Raw genomic sequence first — 26528 nt, forward strand, 5'->3', positions numbered from 1 at the left:
CAGGTATTTGCACCTATATTTTGTAGTAAGCTGTTTGTGCACCTTTCATGAAGATGTGTAGCCTTGGACAGCTGAACTGGCTTTGCTTCTGGTAATTGAGTTCCAATTATATTGAGGTAGTCCTAGTTTGCAAAATGGCAGAATTTTCTCCTCCTACCTTGGAGAAAGTCGTGAATGTTTGTGTCCTATCTCCTCCCAGATTACTTTCCATTCCTTCTCCACTCCTTCCCTCTTCCTTTTCACAAATTTATTTCTCTCTTAATGTCGTCCTCTACTTTTGCATTTGTAATATGTGCTGTATAGAACTTTGTAGTCGCCATTCTGTTATGTAACATTCCTCAGTTTTGAATTTGGGACACTGTACAATGGAAATGCTTTAGTAGTGTTGTTGTTTTTTTGTTGATATCGTGATCGAACACTTGGTGTACTTTAACAGCATCACATCATTCGTTTCTCACTTGACTGTTACAGGAGTTACGAAAAAGCAGTGGAAGCCGATGTTCCTGACACCTTGCGCTCTCTGCTGCACCTTCTGCACTCGTCTGTTATGTTCGACCTTTTGGCTTGCCTCACAGGCCTTAAACTTGGAAATTGCATGACCATGGAAGAGATGCACCCTTTGGAGGGTAAAGAAAGGATGCTGGATGTAGATCCTAAGAAAAGCGGTATGAACGTTTTCCGAGGCCCACATGACGACTCGGTTGAGTCATCATGCACTGATGATGTCAAAACCTTAAAGAGAACGCAAAAGAAGAATTTTGTGACACGAAAAGTGACTCAAAGTGAAGAAAATTCCAGCAATTCCAGCCCTCTAGAGCTTCAGGAAGCTCCTGCTGGTGAGTATTTGGTACCAGGAACTTGTGAAATCGAGCCAAAAGACCAACAGCTGTTTGAAGAATCAACTGATGAACAATCTGATGAGGATGAGACGTCGAACTCGGAGACATCCGAAACATCTGATTCGGATCATGAAACGAGCAAAAAAATCGGAGCTCCAGCTTGCTGTGGAGAGGTGCGCCGTTGGCGTCACGGAGCCTACACATTGTTACATGATGGAGAAGGCACCGACGCTGATTTTGCTTTGGACCTCCTCTTGTACACTTCTTGTCCTGGTATGTTCAGCCGCACGGGCCTCGACTTTTGCTTCGGCAACACCAACCAATTTTTCTCGACCTGACAAAATCGGTTGGCGTCGATGGCCGGTCGTGTAAAATTGTGTTGGAGGGCCCCTTTGCATCTTGGTTGGTCATAGTTTGTATTCAATGGTTATAGTTAGTTTGTATTCAATGCATATACGCTGCCGATGTGTTTGGATTTATTTTCTCCGACTTTGCCATTCAGAGAGCAGCACTGCATCATGTTTTCTTCCCAACCAAATGGTAAACCTCTGGATTGAAAAATGTGAGGATGGGCTGATCGAGTAGTTGCATGGAAAACCTGCTTTTTAGGTCATCTCTCCCGAGATGACCTAATAAAGCCAGACCAAATGTCCGTCCGTACGTCCGTCAACAATTTTTCTTTCCGGTCTTGATGAAACTTAGTATGTGGGTAGAGGTCGATGAGTGTTGCACAACGATATAACTTTTGTCCGGGTTCAAGGTCAGGGACGAGGTCACGTAAGTTATAAAAATCGCCATTTTCAAAACCTATCGAGTCTGCCATTCTACAAGATATTCGGCAACTGTTTATTGATTATGAAAGTAAAAAATATTATCTTGTATCTAACCGGACAGATTTTTGAATTTCCTTCCCGTTTGATCGTCACATGATCTGGAAGATGGCCAAAAACGCCGATGCGATTCGCAAAGAAGGAAGGAAGGAAGGAGAAATGAAATATAAATATAAAACACATTTTTAGGCTTTTATATTTATACATTTTCCGCCGAAGGTGCAAAAGTTTCAAAACCCGAAATGTAAACGTCGCATTTATTTTCAAAATATAATTTTGTGCGCGTGCGCCAAAATGCCGAGTCATCTTTAACCAAACTGCGTAGTAGAACTGCGCCGTAGTCCGGTCATGGCGTCTGAGCAGTGGCCAGCGTGGTTCAGATTGACTGTGGTTTCTGGGGCGAAGGTGATTGTTAAGAAGTATGTCGGCGGTATAAATTCGAGTGACTGTATTGGTGATTTAATCACACAACATCTTGACAACGAATATTCTGGCCGAACCATTGCATCAATTCAGTGCATCAGCAGGGATGATTCGCAGGCTCCTCTCGATCGTGCCGATATCTAACATAATCACCGGCGGACATCGGGCTGCAGGCTGCAGGCTGTGGGGCGAGGCCACGGATCCCGGATGAGGGGATAAGTGATAAATTATGCTACATGCTTCGGGCTTTCTGATTAATATATCAATTAGTACATTCCATAATTAATGAATTAATAATTCATGAATCTGGCATTTAAAATGTTTTTTCATACCTGACATGTTACTTTGTGCAGTGTCACAAAACTTCTGTGGAATTAATAACTGATGAATTTGCTCGCTCTAACGATTTTTCAAACCACAATATCTCTATAAATACTTGACCAATTTTCATTCTGAAAGTTGCATTATAATCAGTGAAGAATAATCTACAGGATTATCATAATCTCCGAAAGCTAAGCCTATTGTTTCGTTTTTTTTTCTACAACTGGAAGTGAAATGTCCCCAGAGAGTGGACGGACCGGAAAACCAGGTATTGTACTTACTGGTAATTCTGATGTGTTAATGCGGGTACTAAATGAACAATACATATTTATTAATTATGTCATTAGTAGTATTATCCTCGTGTATCTCTGTGAACTATTTCAATCTAAACGGTTAGTTTGGACTGTTTCGCGGTTACCTGAACTGAACATTGAGAACTTGTGGTATTATAGAGATGACCGTCACCCCCACACGGGGGTAATTTGTTTTATTATTTATGATGTCATGTCCAAAGCTTATGCAAACGGCATTTCTAAAACTAAGTCCTTCATGCCGCAGAAGCCAGAGCTTCCCCTTGTTACTCTGATGTTTCCCCTTACGCCTGATTAGCGAGACACTCGTTCCAGTGAGATTTTGCCCATGCCATTTCACTCTTCTCTTCTTCATGTGCTTTCAACGTGCACCAGAGGGACCAATCACTGCTCAACTTCTTGATTTTTGCAGCGGAACCCCTGACGACCAGTTCTTTGGTGTCTGGTGCGTCATAGGCTCTTCAAATTTCCACGATCATTCCATCAACCGTCGAGTTACTCGCATTGAATTACATTGGAAGAGATTGGTTGGTGTGGCCAAGGCTTTACCAGTTAACGATAGCACACCTGCACACTTTTGTACACTAATAATAACACCATGAAGAGACACTGGAAGCTGTTATGCAGTCAGTATTGTTTTAAATTCATTTCTGTGACATTCGTTTGACTGCACCAAACAAAACTTGGAAAACAAAAACAAACCTTACTTTATAGTGTTACGAATTTGGAATTTAATTGCACACAACATACAGGTTCCCTTAGTCAGCTATGTTGAGAAGTGCATGTTCCCGAGATAGCTCACCTTCCATTGTTTAATTGTTTTTAAATCGATTAGATGCGCTGCGGATCGATTTAATAGGAGACGTCCCTCCCCCTCTTCTGCCAAGAGGAAGAAGAACCCTGCCATCCCGTGACGTCAACAACTCCCTCCCACCCGTGGTTGAGCGGGGGTGGATCACGAGGGCATGAGTCGCGCTGGGTGCGGGGGAGGGGGTGGGAAGGATAAAGGGGAGATCCTTTCTTTGTTCGTGTGGGAGTCCCGTGGTGGGGCTGAGTTCGTGGGAGTCCCGTGGTAGGGCTGAGTTCGTGGGCTGAGTTCGTGAAAGTCCCGTGTAAAGAGTTTGTGGGAGTCCTGTGGCAGAGTTTGTGGAGAGTCCAGTTCTGAGTCCCGTGTGCAGAGTTAGTGTGCTGAGTCCCGTGGGAGGAGTAAGCTTTTTGCTTCGGAGAGAGCAGTCGTTCAGCAGGCCATCGGGTCCTGCTTGGCTTGAGGCCTTCAGAAGCTTTTTGCTTCGGCTGGTTCAGTGAGCTTTGGCTGCTGCTTTGTTTTGGAAGGAACTTGAGCCGGTTGTTCGGCTCGAGCTGCGAGTGGAGGCTTCTTCCTCTTCTTCCTCTTCTTCTTGGTTCGTGGAGCTTTTTGTTTCCCGGCTTGGTGCTACGCATCAGCCCCTTCTTGGAGTTGAATCCTCGGGGAAGCGACGAGCGACAGGAAGGATTGGCGCCTCGTCTCACCGGCACGTGTTGGGAAGTGCGGGAGGATTCGCGGGAGCTCTGGACGGATCGCGGCGATTGGATCCAGCTCGCTCTCGCTGGAGCTCGGGTCCGGACAAGTTGAAGACCACACGAGGTGGAAAGGTTCGAGTCAAGCTCTGAGTTTCAGCTCACCTGTCCTCCGAGCTGGAGCTCGTGATTAAAGCCCTCAGCCACCGTTTCGTGTGTGTGCGTGCGTGCGCGCGCTTGGGCCCGTCTAATAAGTAGGAACTGCTGTTAAGTGTAAATGACTGTACATAATAAGTAGACGGTTGTAGTTCTTTTGTCGTGCTTTTGTTGCTTGTATAATTGCATACGTGTTTCATTATAATAAATGTCCTTGTGTGAATGTAAACCTGCTCGTTGCGTCCATTCCCTCATTGACTGAACATTTCGTGTGTTGGGAGTTAGAAATCGTTGGTTTGCCGTAATAGGGGGACATTTGGACCGACGGTTCTCGGCAATTACGCCGCTCGGAATCGCGCACGGACAAGCTCACCTCGGTGGTTTGTTCCATATGAGTTCCGTCGAGGGTGGAATACCCCGGTAGTTGGATCACGTGGGTATTTAGGTACATTGAAGATTGGCAATCGATCCTACCCCACGTGATCTGCCGATTGGCATATTTCGGTTCTTGTACAAGGACCCGTCGCTCGGAGTTATCCGGGCGGCGATCTATATTCCGGGCGATCGGTCGGGCCGACTTGACTTGCGGCTCCCTTCAGAGCGGTCGGTTAGCAGCTGACCCCCGGCCAGTAACAATATCATCAGTGCCTTGTGATCCTGTTCCACAAGTCTCTTGGAAACTAATGAAAGATTGAGGTTATCCCTGCTCACTGTTTGATTATTTTACCAGTTATATCATTGCATAATAACGCCTTCTCTTCTTCTTCTTCATTTTAATCTTTCATATGCAGCACAAGGCTTCGGGTAGCATTAGCTGACGGTGGGGCTGTGCCGCTGACGCAATGTCCTCTGTGGGTTAGGGCAGGAATTTGTCATTTGTTCATGGTGCTGGCGATAACTGTTCTGCTCTTCGTGAACGGCACGGTGAGATCTTGAACCTCCACCAACTAATTCCGGCAGACGGGATGCCCAGTTTAACGTCCATCGGAGGGTTGTCGTCCAGCGGAAATGTGAAAAAGCATGTTGTGGCGTCATTATGAATTTGTTTTGGTTGATTCATCATCTCTGAGCTATCCTGAATCAGAATCAGCCGGGTGCCAGACTCACACCCATGAGGAATTTATTTTTTAGAGGCCAAAAACAAAATGGCCACCACCGACTTTCGATAAATTCTGTTTTGGGCTATATCTTCACTTCTAATGCACTTACAAACACAATTTTGGTGTCTACTACTATGTTTTCATGGTCAAGGAATCCGGTAATGATAAAATTGAAGGTATATATATATATATATATATATATATATATATATATATATATATATATATATATATCTTCTTCTTCTTCTTTCGGCTGCTCCCGTTAGGGGTCGCCACAGCGGATCATCCGTGTGATCCGCATAGTGATTTGGCACAGGTTTTACGCCGGATGCCCTTCCTGACGCAACCCTGGTCGCCTCTTACGACACAGGGATATGGTACACCTATTTTAACCGGGGTATACACCGGCCCAGTATACTGGTACTCATTTCGCCGACCTCGGAAGGATGACAGGCTGAGTCAACCCCCTGGTGTATTAATTCAGTGGCCCAACGGGGCTTGAACTCAGGACCTTTTGGATCCCAAGCCGCTGCCCTAACCACTGCGCCAGCACACCAGGCTCATATATATATATATATATATATATATATATATATATATATATATATATATATATATATATATATATATATATATATATATATATATATATATATATATATATATATATATATATATATATATATATATATATATATATATATATATATATATATATATATATATATATATATATATATATATATGTGTGTATGTATGTATATATATGTATATATATATATATATATATATATATATATATATATATATATATATATATATATATATATATATATAAAAGATCGCTGTGTCGTAAGAGGTGACCACGGTTGCGTCAGGAAGGGCATCCGGTGTAAAACATGTGCCAAATCATTATGCGGATCATATGGATGATCCACTGTGGTGACCCCTAACGAGAGCAGCCGAAAGAAGAAGAATATATATATATATATATATATATATATATATATATATATATATATATATATATATATATATATATATATATATATATATATATATATATATATATATATATATATATATATATATATATATATATATATATACTAGCCGAAACCCCGTCAGACGGATTCCGTTCATTCAACCACCCTCACCAGCTCACCCACACTCGAGGGACATGGACTGGACAGGGCGTGCTTGCCCCTGCCTACTCATCCCCCACCCCTGCCCCATTCCCCCCAGCCTTCAATTTGCTTACCCCCACCCAAAAACTTAATTACCCCGCGCCGCCTCTTCACTCCCCGCCCCAGTCTCTTGATTCCCCGCCCCACTTACCCCCAGGCCCCCGCCCCCTGTCCACCCCCTCACACTCAACCCTGCCTAATTCACCCCAGCCCCGCCCACTCTTCCCCCGCCCCATTTCCCCCGTCTCCCACTTTCAATTTGCTTACCCCCGCCCAAAGATTTGCTTGCCTTGCCCCCTGCCTCTTCATCCCCCGCCCCCGCCTCTTCACTACTCACTCCCGTCTCAACGAAAAGTGTTTATTCTGCTTCAGAGTTGAAGGTTGACTTGCCACTATGTGCGATGCACTCTTACAGGTACGAAGTTTCTTTCAGTCCAGGTCACAGTACGAAGAAAAACGTGACGCGACCGCTAGGAGGAGCACAAAATTGGTCCTTCAGTATTAATATATAGAAGATACAATGTTTCTTGTTACATTTTTTTTGTGTCAAATTCATATTCTGAGGTAGTCAGCATGTGCAGAGGGTTTTACATTGCAGACGCTATTTTCGAGGAGTGGAATTACACCTCTCAGCGGTAACGGTCTGTCGACGACAGAGGTAATGTTGTCAGCAAATGACCGATGATGTCATGACGTCCTGACGCTTCTCAGCGGTGACGTCACATGTCGCCATGTAAACGAATGTAAAACGAAAAGTGTTTATTCTGCTTCAGAGTTGAAGGTTGACTATTGCCACTATGTGCGATGCACTCTTACAGGTACGAATTCTCTTTCAGTCCAGGTCACAGTACCGAGAAAAACATGACGCGACCGCGAGAGGCACAAAATTGGTCCTTCAGTATTAATATATATATATATATATATATATATATATATATATATATATATATATATATATATATATATATATATATATATATATATATATATGGTGTATAAAAATGGCTATTTTGCAGTTCCACTGATCACTTCGAGTGAGAAATTGAATTTGATGAACCCTCAAATATTAATACTGTTGCGGGGCCGGGACGTCGGCCGCGAGCACGACCACTGGGTGGAGCAGTAGAGTCTGCTCGTTCGATCAAGCGGTTTTAATCTCCAAGGTCCGTCGGTCCGATTATTCCGTTACTGCGGCACAACGGCCTGCTCATTTCCTCCGCACGCGACACACTCAGCCAATGCAGGAATGGACACAAACGAGCTGAAAACATTTAACAATCGGGTCATTTATTCAACAATAATGGGGGGGGGGGGAATTAGGGGAGCACGTAAGAGCAGAGTTATACCAATTAAAAGAAATGCAAGGTGAACATTTATACAGGCAAAAATACTAATGCAGTTCACTACTTCACAGCCGGTCCCACGGACACACACGCACACAAACCCAAGGAATCGGACCAATGGTCTTTATTAGGACCTGCCTCGGACCTGTCCACCTTGTGTGGTCTTCGAGCTGACGAGCGACCCAGACCAGCGTCGCGAAGCGGTCCGCAGAACCAGGCTCCATTGAGACGCCTCCGATCCGTGCGATGCAGTCAGCGCTGGACCCGGCCAGAGATGCGCACTCGACAGACTGAACGCGCACTCGAGCCCACTGACTCAAGCATTCGTTGCTCCTTTTTCGTTGTTCCCCGAGATGTGATGTCCACGAGCAGTGATGTACCTCATCAAGATGAGCTCCCGCGTACTTATTACCTTTGCAAACTTTGTTGCGAAGGTTATGTTTTGATCGCTGTGTATTTATTTATTTATTTATTTATTTATTTATTTATTTGTGAATATGTGTGTTTGTTTGTTTGTCATTCGCATAACTCCAAAAGTATTGAACTGAATCGCAGCAAATTTGGTGGGATGATTGGTTATTATCCGAGGACCATTTGATTAGATTTTGGGAGCGATCGGGTCAAAGGTCAAGGCCAAGGTCATGAAAAGGTCAAAATCGTCTTTTTACCATAGCGCGGTCAATTTGTATCCAATTTGCATGCAACTAATGCCAAAATGTTCAGAATTCAATGCCCCATCTTGTGATATGTGACATGACACAATGACGTTATAACCCTTATTAGCGGTTGGGAGCCAAAGGTCAGGGGGGGGTCACGACATTGCAAAATGTGCGGTTTTAGTCATAATAAGGTCAATTCTTATCCGATTTGCATGAAACCAACACCAAAATGTTGACTGTTCTGTTCCCCACACTCTAATACCAATTACAAAATTAAGAGTACAAAGGTCAAGGTCGAAGTCATGAAAAGGTCAAAATCGTCATTTTGCCATAGTGCAGTCGATTTTTTATTTTTTATTTTTTATTTTTATTTTTAATCCAATTTGTATGCAACCAATGCCAAAATGTTGTGAATTCAATGCCCAATCTTGTGATATATGATATGACACAATGACATCATTACCTTTGTTAGCGGTTTGGGTCAAAGGTCAGGGGGTCAACGACCTTTATTTTCATAACGCGGTCAATTCTTATACAATTTGCATGAAAGTAGATTCAAAATGTTTAGAATTCAATTCCCTATCCTGTGATGTGTAATATTTAACAGTGACTTTATTGGTGAGTTTAAAACATTGGGGGGGGGGGGGGTGTCACTGAACTTATTTCTTATAATGTGACCAGTTGTCATCAGATTGACTTGACACTGACACCCAAAAAGGTCAGGGAGTTCATACAGAAATTGATCAATGTACGTGAATCAGTGTCAAACAGCAGGAAATTTAATGTTTTTAAGCCATCATAACACATATGAGATCGCAGATGTGGTATGGGATTAAATACCCTCACAATCAACGGTTTCTGGGGGGGGGGCAAAATGTAGCGTTGGCGAAGGTATGCGCTCTACTGAGTGCCCGTTCTCGTTCACCCTGTTTCGGGGGGGGGGGGGAATGTCTCCGCCCTCTCCGTTCTCGATCTGAGGTGGTGAAGTCCTTGATTGGCCAAAGAGGCCCACCCCTCTTCATTCTGGGCGGAGTCCCGAGCGAACTCCCGCCCACATTCGTGGTCGGTGGTGTGGGGATAATGGCGTTTGGCAGAGTGAGGTGAAGGTGAAACGATGCTGGCGTGGTTGTAGTTGTTGGTGGTGTGAATAAAAGAAAAGAAAACCTGACGATTAAAATAACTTCACAGCACATTTACATTTATTCACCCATTAGACAAGGGGAAGGAAGCTATCCTTAAAACACATACTGAAATAACTGAGCTATAGTCATTCCATCTGAAATCACCAAATTTAAGAAAATGTTCCCAGTTGACCCCTCAGATTTACTTTAAACTTTCATAAAATAGTTCCCAGGTATCAAAATGAAGCTGCGTAAAATTTTAGGTCCATAGATGCGGTCAACTCCGAGATATTGAGGGTTGAAAATGTGGTTGTGGCCCTATTTTTATGGTCTTGCGAGCATCACAAAATGAACGGCTACTTTTAAACTTCCATAACTTTTTTAATATCAAAGCTAGAGCCTTGAAATTTTCAGAGATTATTCTTCGATAACTGCTCTCAAAGAAACAAACATAAAACTGAGTTTACCTCTATTAAATTTTATGACCTGATAAGTTGAAATCCAGAAAAAAAAATGTTGGTTTTGTATGAAGACCCAACTTTGAGAACCCATATATTTATATTGATCCATCCCAGAAGCTTGAAATTTTTTCATGTAATAACTGTATGGTAGTAGTATTCAAATACATGTTTACTTTTCTTAATCGGTCATATATATAATACAGTCATGATCCCTCAAAAATTGAATATTTTCATTTTTCCCCGAAATTCAGGTGAGGATTGTAAATATATGACAAGGTAGACCACTTCAAATTGTTCACCATTGGAAAGAGCATATTCAAGTTTACAAAAGTCTCAAATATCAAAGTGGTATAATTTTTATTATTATTACCCCTCAGCCCAAATTGGGCTAATAGTGGGGGGGGGTAGTGTTTTCCCGTTGATTTCAAATGTTAATTTTTGGCCACTGGTTGGACTGTGTTCTGGAAGGATTTAACTTACCAAAAAATGATGTCGTAATAATAATTAATATATATAAAATATAATAATAATAATAATAAAAGTAATATAATAATTAAAAAAAACCACTCCTTTCAACAACTCAAACTTTTTTTTGGTTTTTGACTTCTAAATTTTAAATACATGGATAATCTCACAGCTCAAACATGTTTTATTTAGTTCTTTCGGTCCACCATCTGGCTGGTTCTGGTCAGCTAATGTAGGATAGAACTTCAATGTTCATTTAGTGTTTGTGTTCATAGTTAGATGGAAGGATCTCCTTCTTCATCCTCTTCAATTCCTAAGAGTGCCTGGTTGACATTACTGCACACCTCCTCATCGGCTCCACACAAACACATCTCGGAGCAGTTGAGGCCCTGCGACCGACAGGAACAGTGTGATGTGCAACTGGTCTTCTTGCACCCGCATTTGATGAGGTGAGTAACTGTGGCTGGAGCTGGAGGATCCCTTGTTGGTACTGGTGCTAGCGTATCCCCCTCTTCCTTCCACCCATAGGTTGTTGCTGGTGGTAGCTGAGGGTGAGGAATGTTATCCTGACGCCACACCATGGCCTGGTAATGTGCCCAGGCAATGGCTTCATATAAGGCTCCTCGTGTCGGAGGTAGCTTTTGAGCCTCCAGTTGTTTCTTGGTGAAAAGCTTCCATCTGAGATCACCAACATCCACCGCAGTGCTACCAGGCTCATAGAGCTGGCAAACAAATGTCTCAATGGCTCGTTCAGTGTCAACTTCCAGCTTCTCGGACGTCCCTAAGGCAGCAAATGCAGATACCACCTCCATGGAGCATCTGCTAAGTGCTTGCCAACAGGTCAGCTTCCCCTTGCCTGCAAATCGACCTGTTACGTCAGCTCCAGAGAAGGCATGAAATCCTTGTAAGGCTTCAGCCTTTGCATCACCAAGTGCATTCACGATTGGTCCCAGTGAGATTACTCGCTTCTTGTTCCCCACACCAGTGACAAAGTATGTGTTCCTGCAGAGCTGATGGTAACGGTGGATTGCAAGGACAAAAACGTCAGTGTCAGGTGACTGAATGTAGAGTTCTGTTGCTCCTCTTCGAACAGCATCCAGACTGTGCAGGATAAGTCTCGTGTCAGCTTCTTCTTGGGAGCTGCAGGATGTTGAACATCCATGGAGTTTGAGAGGACCTCTTGCCGCGAAGTCACTATGAAGACCTTGGGCTTACCCTCAAAGTGGTGGAGAGCTTTCTTTGCAAGATAAACTGTCAGTTCGTCTTTGGTTGCGGTACTGGATAGGAACTGCTTTGCTGACACCTTGCCAATTTGTGTATTGTCTGTGACGAGGTAAGCAGTTGCTGGCTTATGACCCTGGTGTCTCTCCCTTGTGGCCTCTTTCAGTGAAGTGGGAAGATCATAACGGTCAAAGACTAGATGGAGCTCATCATATTCTCTGCACTTGCTGTCCAGTGTAGCTATGAAGTGGTCAGCCCATTGAGCACATGTCTTGACCCAAGGTGGCTTACCCATTGCCTGGACAATTGCCATTCCATCAATTGCAGTTGCCTTCCTTGGTGTCAAGGGAACAATGTCATTGGTGACATCCTCTGGCTGCAGATCAACACTAATTTTGTTTGGGAGGTCCTCAAGTACAGCCATCAGCTTGCTTTTGTCTGTGCATGGTAGGAGTTCACCACTCACTGTGAACAAGGCTCGTGGGAGAGACATGAACTCATGCTGGCCAATGCTCTCCTTGAGGTTCATCTCGGAGCGTGAGCGTGCAACAATCAACATGCGGGCAAATAGTGATCTGTCGTCCTTGAGCTCCACTACCTGATCAGCCACTTTGTGTTTCACCGACTTCCTCGCACTTTTCTATGTCTTCAGTTGAACCTTCTTCATTCTGGCCCAGATACTGACCTCATTCGTGTTGATGCGTTCCTCAACAAAGTTGGCATACTTCTGCTGCCCAATGTCTTCTTGGTTGCACACATCTTTCTGCACCTCAGCTGGCATGACAACCTTTGTGATGATGTTGTGCAGGTCTTCACCCTCATACTTCATAGGATCCATGGACGATGTGAGCACAGTCTTGAGCCGAGCAATGTTCTCTTCCTGTCTTGTCCATACAGCCAGTGACAGGTCATGATGTTCCTTACGTGTAGTTGTTGGTGAGCCAGCCATCACATGTGCTTCTTCAGCAAGCCTACTAAGCTCTGGAGCTGTAAGGAAGAATCTCTCCCGAGCACTGGCATTCTGTGTAATGCCCACGAGTCCTCCAGTGACTTTCATGATGCGGTTGATATGCTCAAGAGCATGATCCACCCCAATGGCACAGAATGGGATCTGGTTTTTGTTGACTTCAAAGTTTCCATCAATGAACTCTTGATGTATGTCTGGATCTGTGCTCTGAAGGGCTGTCTACAACACACGAAATTTAGGGTGAATGTACAGTCATTTGCAAAAGTTTAGGACCGCCCTGAGAAAATGTCAGCCCGTTGAACCTCTGTCAGAGACGTTTTTTTTGCCCATTTTTCCGCAGGACCAAAATCACAAAAAAAAAAAAGAAAAAAAAAAAAAACAGAATTCACAACAGACACCTGCCAATGGTTCTATGAGCAAGTACAAGCACACATCTGAATGTTCTAGGTGGGTGCGCAACATCTATGAGTGGATGATGCAATACCTGTCCAGGGTTGCCAAATTGACATTTTCTCAGGGTGGTCCTAAACTTTTGCAAATGATTGTAGATGTGTATTTCTTATTTCTAAGGCCTTAACTATCATGCAAAAGTTAGCTGAAGAGGAGAAAGTGAGATCTCAGTATTATATGCTGGTTTGGATGGGTCGTGGCTGCGAAGTTCAACAAGAAGTTAGTTGTATGATCATAAACAGGATAAACAGACATTCTGTAATGAAGACACTGTTAGTTCAGATTGAATATTTGTCAGAAACACTTTGGAAAACACAATGCAACATTCTGGCACTCCAGACTCTGAAACAAAGCGTGATTAATACAATACGTTGGGTCAAAAATGACCTTTCAGCTTTGACGTTGTGTCAAGGTTACTGAAGGTCCACAGAAAAAATGGCGACAACATTTTTCCACTTCCTGGCAATGCTAAGAACACATTCATAATAGTTGCAAAAAAATTAACATGCAAAACCAACGGAAATCCCAATCTGTTACGTTCCCCCCCCCCCCGCCTCCCCCACTATAAGGGTTTTGTCGTGACAGGCGTTGTCCGGGCGTCTGTCAACTTTTGGTTTCCGTCATTTTCGAGGAGAACGCCTTGTCTGATTAAATCCATTTTTGCAGGGTGTGTTGGGGTTGAGTAGAGGAAGGTTCCTTTCGAAAATGGGGGCGCTGCGATTTTCAGTGTGGCCGCCACGGCTATCATCTTGTAATTGGTTTTCGTCAAATTCGAGAACGGCTTGGCTTGTCCGATTAAATGCATTTTTGCAGTGTGTGTGTATTGGAGTTGAGTAGAGGAAGGTTCCTTTCGAAAATGGGCACGCTGCGATTTTCACTAGCTGTCACGGTAGTCATCTTGAAGTCTGATTTTCGATATGACGTCCAATGTGCTCTAACTGACTGCATCATCGTGATATCACTGCTTCCTTTTACAATGCATGGGCTGAGGGGTTACGCCCGCTTTGCGGAGCTATTTTTACCCCTCAGCCCGAATTGGGCTAAGGGATATTGTCGTCACAGGCGTTGTCCGGCGTCTGTCCACTTTTGGTTTCCGTCAATTTCGAGGAGAACGCCTTGTCCGGTTAAATCCATTTTTGCAGTGTGTGTTTGGGCTGGGTAGAGGAAGGTTCCTTTCGAAAATGGGCGCGCTGCGATTTTCAATGTGGCCTCCATGGCAGCCATCTTGAAATTGGTTTCCGTCGATTTTGAGGAGAACGCCTTGTCCGATTAAATGCATTTTTGCAGTTTGTGTTTTGGAGTTGAGTAGAGGAAGGTTCCTTTCGAAAATGGGCGCGCTGCGATTTTCACTAGCCGCCACGGTAGCCATCTTGAAGTCTGATTTTCGATATGACGTCCAATGTGCTCTAACTGACTGCATCATCGTGATATCACTGCTTCCTTTTACAATGCATGGGCTGTTGGGTTACGCCCACTTTGCGGAGCTATTTTTTAAAATATATTTTCTATTTAAAAAAAAAAACTGTTGTTAACACAGTCGTGAATACATGAAGTGTGTGCATGGTGTGGGCACCATGGTAATCATGAATGATTAGTTCTATGATTCAAATTAATAATACAAAAATATATCACGTACTGCAATAACAATGTAATAAAACATTTCACGTAAATTATTTGAATAGGTCCTTGATCTGCTTTTCCAAGTCAGGTGTGAGCTTGTACTGCCTCCCAGTTGACGTTAGGGGAGCATCAATAACTTTCATCACATGGACCAAAGGAACCCAACAAATGTCCTCCCTTGAATGTAACTATATACACTGCTGACATCAGCAGATCAGCCACTATTCCTGAGTTCTATTTTTAGCCCCAGCCAGATGAGTTAAGCTCTAGCTATTTACAAATGAGAAACAAAGAATTACAAATTCAAATTTCAAAGTATTGTGTTCATGGTATCCTAATAGCAGATGATATGCATGTACATTGTATATACATGTACTACATGTAAAAGGACTGTTCATTAAATAGCGCACACAACGCGCACAGCACTGGCAGAACATCATTTATTGAAATATATTTTTTAAAATATTGATATAAACATTATACCACTTTGATATTTGACACTTTTGTAAACTTGAATATGCTCTTTCCAATGGTGAACAATTTGAAGTGGTATACCTTGTCATATATTTGCAATCCTCACCTGAATTTCAGGGAAAAATGAAAATTTTCAATTTTTGAGGGATCATGACTGTATTATATATGACTGATTAAGAAAAGTAAACATGAATTTGAATACTACTACCATACAGTTATTTCCTGAAAAAATTTCAAGCTTCTGGGATGGGTAAATAAAAATATATGGTGTCTCAAAGTTGGGTCTTCATACAAAACAAACATTTTTTTTCTGGATTTCAACTGATCAGGTCATAAAAATTAATAGAGGTATATTCCGTTTTATGTTTGTTTCTGACAGAGCAGTTATAGAAGAATAATCTCTAAAAATTTCAAGGCTCTAGCATTAATATTAAAAAGTTGTGGGAGTTTAAAAGTAGCCATTCATTTTGTGATGCTCGCAACGACCATAAAAAAAGGGCCACAACCAAATTTTCAACCTTCAATATCTCAGAGTTGACCGCACCTATGGACCTGAAATTTTACGCTGCTTCATTTTGATACCTGGGAACTATTTCATGAAAGTTTAAAGTAAATATGAGGGGGTCAACTGGGAGGCCTCTGGTGATATGAGGTGGAATGACTATAGGAACCTTAATGTTGTGTGCTCATGGTTTCCAGATTCGCAACAATACTACGTACAATAATAGTCAACGACAGCTGAAGTAACTTACTTGCAATGATCAATGAATTGATGATCATATTGGAATACGATTTTTACACAAATATATCCGGATACATGTGGATAGTTGACTATACTTTGGGTTATGTCTTTAAGTAAGTATGCACATGTATATGATTTTTAAATTACCTTTTATTTTTAGGCAAACAAATAACTTTGTTAAGAATGCAATGTTCTACATTATGTTCAATGTTCATCATTGTCATCGTCGTGATTAGCAGCTACTGCCCTTGTCTGTTCGTTACAACAATCTGATCCAGCATTACAACTGCAAAACATCGAACATGACATCTGTGCTGCCACACAACCACACCTCCCGGTGGAACATGGCCGGCTGGTGGAGCATCAACACTTTATCAGTTGCAGAATGGTGACTGGTGCAGCAGACACATGAGGTGGAAGTGTGGTTGGACACAACGTCGCATCGTCCTCACCTTTTTGCCATCCACACTTGATGGGATCCAAGTTCGGAGGGTCTGACTGAGTGGCCTATTTCCATATAATGACTTGATGAGTGTGATGTACATGTTGAACAAAGGCATCATGCGATGGAGGCAACGACTTCAATTTCGGAGCAGAGGTAATCTTAGAGTTGGCCATCTTAGACTTCCACAACTGATACCGGTGTGTGGACATATCACCTTTGACTTTGGAACCATAACAGGCAGCAATGAAGGTAGTTGCCTCAGATATCATCTTTTCCTCGTCTGCTTCCAGCTGACCAAGTAAGGTGGGATGATGTCCGCCCATTAGTATCTTCAGCGCTGTGGCCTTTCCAATGTCAAACAAATACGACGCAGTTTCACATCCGGTCAGAGCATGTACAGCAGGCAGATATTTGGCGATGCTTTTGTGTTTCAGTGCTGTGTGGCGAATGTCTACGTTTGCTCTACCAGCACACGGACTCTCCATGCTGACATCCATAGTCATCTTTTCCTCAAGGTAGAAATGAATCAACAGGACAAAGACATCTGTATCGTCGCAGACCACTTTGATGTGTGAGTCACCACTGACACCTGACACAATTCTAACTAAGTGATGGATGATGATGACATCTGCTTCTTCATGGTGTGTTTTCAGATCCTCTCTCTGGAGAGTGGAATTGTTCCATACTTGTACTGGTGTAGGACCTTTTCCGGTGATCACCAGTTTGGTCTGGTTGTCCACAATGTGGGTCATCATATACTGACAGATCAAATCGATCAGTTGTACTTTGTTGTAGGCTACATTTAGGACCACCTTTTGCGCTGGAAGTGTTGTGTGTAAGTTGAGTTGATGTTTTCGACTTGAATCATGACCTGTGCGACTGGATCTCGTCATTTGTTTCGTGCTGATTTTGATGTACCTGTCAAAAATCAGGTATACGTCACAACACTCCAGGTGGTATTTGATGGTTCCCATGAAGTTGATCACATAATCCTCAACTGTACCATTTGTGGGCCAATGTACAGTCCATAACATGGCGCATCCATCGATGATGACAACATCTGGAACACCTTGGATTCGACTTGATTGCTCAACTTGGAGTTTCGTCTTCAGGATTGCTTTCGACAGAGCCCGCATCGCACCGCTCTCATCAAACAAGGAGGCTGGGACAGGGGACAGTTCGTAAGAGAGGACATCCTTGATATCAATATCCCTGTATTATTGGAGATGTGACTCGGGTGTAGATCAATTCAGTATCATACACTGGCCTTCCATCCAGCTTGATGCTCTTTTTGGTCGAAGTCATCTGGGTCACTATCTTGGTTAGTGTCTTGTTGAAGCTTGTTGGCCATCCAGATTCAAATTCCGCCATCTGTTGTCGTCCAATCTTGAGAGAATTATCAATGTTTACCTTGTCTATCGCATGAAACATAGCAGTAGACACCAAAATTGTGTGTGTAAGTGCATTAGAAGTGAAGATATAGCCCAAAACAGAATTTATCAAAAGTCGGTGGTGGCCATTTTGTTTTTCGCCTCTAAAAAAAATTCCTCAAGGGTGCGAGTCTGGCACCTGGCTGATTCTGAGTCAGGATAGCTCAGAGATGATGAATCAACCAAAAAATGCTGAAGCACGCTTTGCCCTGAAATGGCTGTTTGGCATCTAGACTATTGGCACACGCATTGATGAACCATTCTGCCTGTGAAACACCGGGATGACAGTTTATAGCTCGTTCAGGATTCAAACCTAGGCTAGACAGCTTAGAGGCAAGTGTGCATACCTCTAGGCCATTCAGGTTAGCCTAAGAATGCTTTTTAGTGGAGGATCAAGACGATGGGACATTTACAGGTTGTGCCAAAAGCGATTTTTCTTTGGAAATGCATTCTTGAGGATGTTTAGAAAAAATTGGCTCAAAAACACACAAAAAAAATCGCCCCCCTTATTTCCCTTTGTCCCCCTGTGCCCTTGAGAGGGTTGCATCTTGTAACTTCCATGTTTAAGGACTGATTCTCACAAATGATGTGCCGTATGAAAGCTCTTTTCAAGAACAAATGATATAATAAATCGCTGTTATTTAGAAATTAGCAAAACACATAATTTGCCCAACTTTCATAAATTTTTGGATGAATTTCAATGTTGTAACGTATTCTCGGACAACAAAACGAAAATCGGTATTCCAAATTCGATAACAAATTAATGTGTAAGCCTCATTGACTGCATCGGCAGAGGTCCGAGCACCCCACTTCGTCCTTCTTGCAGCACCACCTTGCTGTGTCACACCCCGTCTTCCAGGTGTTTTGGATAAACGCTTTTGCTACTTCTGAGAGGGTGGGCTTCGTTATCCACCGTGGTGCTCATCCCTTCCCCTGCCCCCTCCCTTCATTCTTCTTCCACCTAAACTTGCCTGGGGACACCTCTTGGAGAAATTGTTCATGGGAGGACATCCAAATGCTGGCCTGGAAGATGGAGCATCAGGTCTGTTGGAGAAGGGTGGTTTGTCAGAGGAATTTGACACATATTCCTCTTTCCTTGGCAGAATGCCTTCTTCCTGAAGATGTTGAAGTCGTGTGTATCTTCCTCTCTTGAGTCGTACACCTTGACGATGCATTTCTGGATTTCTCTAAAGAGATCACAATCCTCCTCAACCTTCATGAAGTGTTCCACCTGCTGTTAAACTTCGGTGAACCAGGGGTTCCTTTTCAGGGCATTGGCAAAGGATACCTTGCCTCTTTTCCTCAAAAAGGAAGACAACACTGCAGCCGGTGATTGCCTGGAAGAGAGGGAGAGCTTTCACCATCAGTGATCCAAGTAACATTTCCATCAGCGAGGAACTGGATCGAAATCGCGACCCCATTGTCTACCTGATGGTACTGTACTGACCACACATAATCGCCACCACGTCGCAGTGTCCCCTGTTTGGATTCTCACAGAAGTCGTCCCCTGTTGGACCACATTCATGAGGTGGACCATAATCCGGCTGTCCAACCCTTCGTGATTACAGTCTCCCTCCATCAAGATACTTTCAAGATCCAATGTGGGTGACCGATGAGGAAGAGGTGATGAAGAGGTCTTTGTGTGTTGGGATTTGGATCTTGGATCCAGCTGTGGCAAGTAGATGGTTGAACTCTTCCTTTTTGTTCGAGTCTCTGAAGAACCCCGCAAAGTTGGCTGGAATTCTAACCTCCTCCATCACACGTTGTCTCATTCCGGTTTCTCTCGTATCTCTTATCACTCCTTTCACATTCTCCTCAAAATAGCAATCGAAGATCACATCCAAGCCCATGCAGTTTGCCAGTTGAGCCTGGATGGAGTAAAACGTATCCACATAATCCTTGAATGTTGAGTTGGTGTTTGGTCGAATGTGATACGGAAACGAGCCTCCGTCGATGATGACAGTGTTGAAGAAGGAGGGCCCTGTGTCTGAAGAAATGAAGGCATTTTCAACCAACAGCCAATGAAGGAGATCTGACTTACTCGTGGCAGTAACAGTGAGAGCCGCTGGAATTTCCTCCAACTCAGAATCGAAGACCACTTGCAGATCCTCCTGTCGGTTGTGAAGGACACCGCCAAGGCACCCGCCACTTAGCAAGGGTGCATGGCCCATGAACATCTGGACTTTCTTTTCTGCTGCTGTTTTATTCCTTGACGGCTTCCACTGGAAGAAGTTTAGCTTCAGATTTATCATTTCTGAATTGCCTTGGAGGCTGTGGTGGACAAAGGGCCCTCCAAGGGCATAAGGGAGACAAATTTTTGGTGTGGCTTTGAGCACAATCGTTCATTCTTGAGCATTCATATGATTCATAATTTGTGAGAATCGGTCCTTTAAACATGGAAGTTACGAGATGCAACCCTCTTGGGGGGGGGGGGTGCTGGAGACCCTGGGAACCCTGGGGATAAAGGGGCATAATTAGAACAAATTGGCTCAAAATCACAAAACAAATTTGTCCCAAGTTTCCTCAAGAATACATTTCCAAAGAAAAATCACCTTTGGCACAACCTGTGAAATGTCATGCATATTTATTGGGGTGAGGGTTCCCTACTATTTAGAGGAAAATTTATTTATAACAGAGAATCGTTTAATTTGAAGAACCTTTGAGCTAGATTTGAGAAAAATCAGCTGAGTTGATTTTCATTTTTGGTTACTGGCCCTTTAGTTATCAGTTTCTTATGGAACTTGGATAGCACCATCATAAAATTCGCATAGTAATCGTTTTCAGCTCGCCTGTTCGAAGAACAGAGAGCTATAGCGATACCCCCGATGTGAGCGTGAGCGTGAGCGTCAGCATCAGCTTGAGCATGAAAATGTTAAAGTTTTTGGTGCAAGTTATTTAGAAGCTTGCCATTCATTTAATATGTGTACGAGGATGCTGATATTTTGCATGGAGGTTCCTTTGGGGTATACTATTGGTGTGGTGAAGTTGAAATTAAAAAATAATTTCAATTTTTTTTTTTAATTTTTGACCTGTTTTTGGAGTTAACTTTTTTGTAGCACATCAACGTTAAAGTTTTGGTGCAATTTATTTAGAAGCTTGCCATCCATTTAATATGTGTACTAGGATGCTGATATTGGCATGGGGGTTCCTTTGGGGTATATTATTGTTGTCGTGAAGTTGAAATTAAAAAATAATTTCAATTTATTTTTAATTTTTGACCTGTTTTGAACTTTACTTTTTTGTAGCACATCAACGTTAAAGTTTTTTCCTTTCTAATGTTTTTTATCGACCACACTATTTTTTACTGATTACAATATACAAATACATATATTGCTTTAAAATTATTTGGATCAGATTTCACTGCAATGCTTTATAAAAAATATTATTAGACAAGTCTTTTAAAAACGATAAATGTATAAACAGGCGAGCATTGGGTGGCTTTAACACCAACTCTGGTAATGTGGTGTGGTGGTCGGAGGTTGCGGAAATAGCTGCTGATGCTACTACTACAGCTCCAGTTCTACTGTCGTAGTAGTAGTAGTAGTAGTAGTAGTAGTAGTAATAAAGTGGCCCCAATTATTTTGACTTTGTGGGGTTGGCATGGGAATGTTTTTGGCCCAAGTCTTCCACGTACTTGCTGGTCGGGACTGATGGTGATTTGGGCAGGAATTTGGAACTTGGACAGGGTGCTGGCAATAACTGGCCACGATTGCTTTACCCACAAGGGGTCCTTTATTATTGTTTATTTCCTATATTCAGCTCATTTTCCTATCTATACATCTTCATTATTTATTTTTTCCTACAGATGATTGGCCGTCTGACTTTGGTGGCTTCACTTCCTATGTGGCCAGAGACGAAGATGAAGAGGTGAGTTTGTTGTTTATGAATGCCTTTCCATGCCCTCCCACCTTGATGAATGTACTTTTAAAATCTAAAAGCTCTTGCCAAGATGCTGGAACAACTTTTCAAACTTTGTGGAAATCGCTGTTATAAAAACATAGCCATTCACCTTGCTGTGGATGCTGCGTATCTACTTTTGCATATTCAGCATCCCTCTCATCATAAAACCACTTGGTATTTTCTGGTCACATGCTGTGCAATCATTTAACCCTTGTTGGTGAGGACTTGGATGTTGTTCAGAAGTTCTGGAAAAAATACAGTCACAGCATGGAGCTTGTTTTATAACGTCATCCATACATGGGACGTACAGGGTCTGCCAATAAAGTTCCAGGACTGGTAAAATAATCTTTGTCAGTACGGTTAGCTGTTTTATCGATGGGTACTGTTTTGTTGCCGTACTGGAGTTTTGCTAAAATTATAAGTGTTGCAATTGTCTTCTGAAGATGAATGACAAATTTATGGAACAGAGGATAGTCAACTAAACGAAAGTGCCACGTACATTTTCGACAAGTTGAAGATGGTGTATGGAGAAGATGCAATGTCAAGTTCACGTGTGCTTGAGTGGGCCAAAAGATTTGCAGAAGTGAGAATGAACGTGAATGATGACGAGAAGTCAGGCCAATTGGCAGTCAGATGGATAGCGGACCAGTTGAAGTTGATCAGAGAGACTGGGGTTGATTTTAACCAAAAAACTCAACATGAGAAAGGTGTGTGCCAAGATGGTCCCAATAACTTGAGCAACTAACAAAAAGAAGGGTTCTAGCGTTGTTCGGACTTGTGATCTGTTGAACAAAATGAATGTGATCTGTTGAACAAAATCATCACAGGAGATGAGACCTGGTATCCCAGAATGAGCTATAAACGAAATGCTCAAGTCTGCAATGGAAAACACCCTCATCTTCAACACCGAAAATAGCTCTCATGTCAAAGTCCAAAGTCAAAACGATGCTGATTTGTTTTTTAACATCAAAGGGATTGTCCACAACGAGTTTATTGCTGCAAGAGAAACAGTGAAACAAGCATTTTACTGTAAAGTTTGAGGTAACGTGTTTTGCGCATCAGATCAGAGGTCATGCCGAACAAGTGGATTCTCCATCACGACACTCTCACACACACTCCTCTCAGCAATTTTTGGCAGACAGACAAATCACTCTTCTGGAACATCTTCCCTACTCTCCTGACTTGGCTCCATGTGAGCTTATTTCTTTTTTTCTTTCTTTCTTTATTTATTTATTTCCAAAACTGAAAACTCCAATGAAAGGAACTGATTTTGCATTAACAGAAGATATCCAGAGAGCTGTGACCAATGAGCTAAATGGCCTTTTGGATAACGACTTTCAAAATTGCTTTGAAGCATGGCAGTGACATTGGCATGCTTCTATAGACTCCCAGGGAGATTACTTTGACGATGACCACTTAACATAATTGGTACGGTTGCAATAAAATTTTCTATTGCTTTAATCTTGGAACTTTATTGTCAGACCTCGCAATCTCTGAGCCCTGTATGAATGTTATCTGAACAAAGTGATGTTCAACCTGCAGTGGGCTCGTCGATGAGGATGATGTGCTGCAGGTTTCTAACGGAGCTTTCTGCATTCGACAACTAAGTTTGGTCTTTTAAGGTTATCTTTTCTGCAGTGTTCCTCATGCTCTTGAGTACATATCACTGCAAGTGTTCCAATTGAGTCCAGACAGGTATGTGAAGACCTATTGGGTTGCGTTACCATTTAATCATGTCCCACCTGATGTGTGCAGTATACTTTTTCAAATGAATGTTTTTCCGATGCTCACGATGCTGGACCATAACCTACGTCCTGCAATTTGAGACCGTATCAGCCATTTTCTGTCCTGCTGTATTGACAACCATCCATTCTGTTCATTCCCCTCAGCTACTCACCATGTTGCCAAAGAACAATGCATTGGCATTGGTGTATAGAGACAGAGAGACACTCAAGTTTGTGAAGCACGTCAATCACCGCTGTGTGGTCAGCAATGCAGAACATCAATGCAGTAAGGTGGACGATACAATGCAGAACAATCCCTCATTGACTTTTCATGATATTTCTTTTGTATATTATGAATAAGTCAACGGGCTACAAAGGTAGAACCGTATGGGGTAAGTACGATGAAAGTTCTGATAATCATCAATCAGTTTGTCTTCTGAATGTTTTACTCGAAGACGAATCCGTCGGTTTGTGAATAAAAATGAATATTTTGGTGCTCGTGTCTCTTGGTCATTGTACAGAACTGAGCAATTTTCAAGGACTTTGACAATCACGAGTTTACAATTCGAGTCAAGATTGTCATTAAAACGTTGACAAATTAGTATTATTATGCTAGTTTTTATTAACCAAGGTTAGGATCAGAGAAAAGCAAGGTGATTGATAGAAGGGTAATGTGGTGGTCGGTGGATGGATGGATGGATGAATGGATGGATGGGAAAATAAGAGGTATGCCTGGACTTTGCCAGGTTAACAAGGAAAGGTTATTCAAAAATGTCCTAAGGGGGTGAGTGATGACTAGAAGAGGTAGTGGTAAACAAGTCACCAACCTCTTTGTGATGAGAGGGAAACAATCCCTGTGCCTCTGCTTCGTTGTTTGAGAGATACCAATGATGTTGAGAAATTTTGATTAAATATCAGGAAAGTGAAGTGGGGACGTGAGCCCAAAACAAGGAGCAGTACTGTACTTCATCAAGTTTTGGACATGGGTATTGTTGGCCCTGAGAGGTTAAGACTCACTGAGGAAGGGTTTGGCATGACAGATGATACTCATACCTAGTCTCTGGCTGACCAGTTTTGGTCCTCGGTCTGCTCAAGAGAGGTGATTTTAATGGTGAGGCCAATAAATTTCCCAACTCCTTGACTGACTTGATCAAGGAACAACATTGGTGGGTTCACTGGATGGCCTTTCTAAATAGGCCAGGTTGAGAATGTGAGACTTGTATGGATTAAATGACATTTCATGTGTCATCAGCATCTGATTCATTCCAGATCTGCAGAGGAGTGCATCTGCTTGCAATGTCATTGGGCTTGGTTCCAGACAGCATAATCTGTTATTTAAAGAAGAAAGTTTGTTTGTTCGTTATGCATTTGACCCCTGCAGGAACCAGTGCAACCAAACCTTTCATGGTCTCCTCTTTCATCCAGAGCAAGGTCGAAGGCTATGTTTGGATAAAAAAAAAAAAAAATTAAAATCACATCATTGGCCTTCAGGTCTCGATTGGGTCTTGTGCTTGTCCACTGCCTGCATTTTTTTCCAGGAGTGATCGAGTAATGTGTGTTTTGTTGTGAAGATCATATGCTGTGGTTGTATAAAGTGATTTATTGTCGACAACACAAATTTAATTACCATAGTGTTAACTTTATACAGTTGATTGAAAATATTGCTTTATACAGGTTTATTATAACACTTCTGTGTTCAGGCCTCGAGTGTTCCTACACACTGCCTGGCATTATAGAGTAATATGTTTTGTGAAGATCATTTGTTGAGGTTGTCATGATTTGTTTTATTTAAAAGCTAAAATTAATAAAAATAGTGGAAAGCAATCCAAGCGAATTTTGCAACACCCAAAATTGGTAATTCATATAAACCCGTGAGGCCAACACTCCCCATTGTGTTATGCAGGAACTATTTAAATAAATATTTCATTGAATTTCCCAAGGCAACATGGGTGTACTTCAGCGAATGTGGAATAATTTGCAAATTAAAAGTTTCCTTTGGAATCTGAACTCATTCGTGTTCATGAGGAACTCCAACATCCAATGGGAAAGGTGAAAGGCAACCATAAAATGAGCTGCATGTTGTGTGAATACATGAAGCTTGCAAGCCACCAATGAAGGCCACTTTGGATGCCATGGGCAGAAAGTTTGCCGAGCAGAGTTGGGACCCTGATCGTGTTGACTGTCAGGATCCATATAGATTGTTGAGAGGAAAGCAGCATGTCCTCAATTGAGAGATGAAATCCAAAATAATCATGTCAGGCTATTTGGGAAGAGGAAAGACTATTGGCTGCAGTGATTGATCCCATGACTTCGCTCACTATTGGAAGCTTTACTTGTGTTCTTTGATCGTTTTGGTGGTCATTAATCCTGTTCTTTTCACATAATCCTTCGATAGATTGTCAATCGAAGTGGTATTTAAAGTAATTTTTACCCTTTTACCTTGACGCTTATTGAGGAGCATGTATGTATGGATTGTCTTTCCATCTGCATTAGGTTGTGGATGTTGTATTTTAATTGTAAAAATTGGATCGGTGTAAGTAAATAAATGAGTTCCTTACAATAAACTTGGTGGGAGGAGGAGTAGATGATAAATGGGGTTTCTAGGACTCCCATTCATTTGAATGGGGGAAAGGGAAAAACTTTCTGACTCAAGCCCCAAAATCCCACAAGAGGAGACTGATTTTCTCTCCACCTATCTCCTTCCCTCCCAAACAAGCAAATGTAAAATTGAGACTGAAAGATTGAGACTGACTGATTAGAACACTTCTTCCCTTTCATATTTTCATTCCACTCAACAGCAAACCAACGGATATTTGCCCATGTTCTGCTTTGGGAAATAACT

The 26528-nt window shown here is 42.3% G+C and overlaps 1 protein-coding gene across 2 annotated transcripts in view; it reads left to right on the top strand.

The window, feature by feature from the left end:
- OGFOD1 (2-oxoglutarate and iron dependent oxygenase domain containing 1) overlaps positions 1 to 24182 on the top strand; it is a 76509-nt gene extending 52327 nt beyond the window's left edge. For both annotated transcript variants that reach the window (XM_085887561.1, XM_085887560.1), the window contains 3 exons: positions 472 to 1112; positions 21868 to 21929; positions 23852 to 24182. In XM_085887561.1, the coding sequence (XP_085743687.1) occupies positions 472 to 1112; positions 21868 to 21929; positions 23852 to 24046 (898 nt within the window). In that variant the 3' untranslated portion in view covers positions 24047 to 24182. The remainder of the gene's footprint in view (positions 1 to 471; positions 1113 to 21867; positions 21930 to 23851) is intronic.
- The last annotated feature ends 2346 nt before the right edge of the window (positions 24183 to 26528 follow it).

This window comes from Eptatretus burgeri, chromosome 7 (genome assembly GCF_056783735.1).
Source record: "Eptatretus burgeri isolate ZD-2024b chromosome 7, Ebu_testis_v1, whole genome shotgun sequence".
Lineage (NCBI taxonomy): Eukaryota > Metazoa > Chordata > Myxini > Myxiniformes > Myxinidae > Eptatretus > Eptatretus burgeri.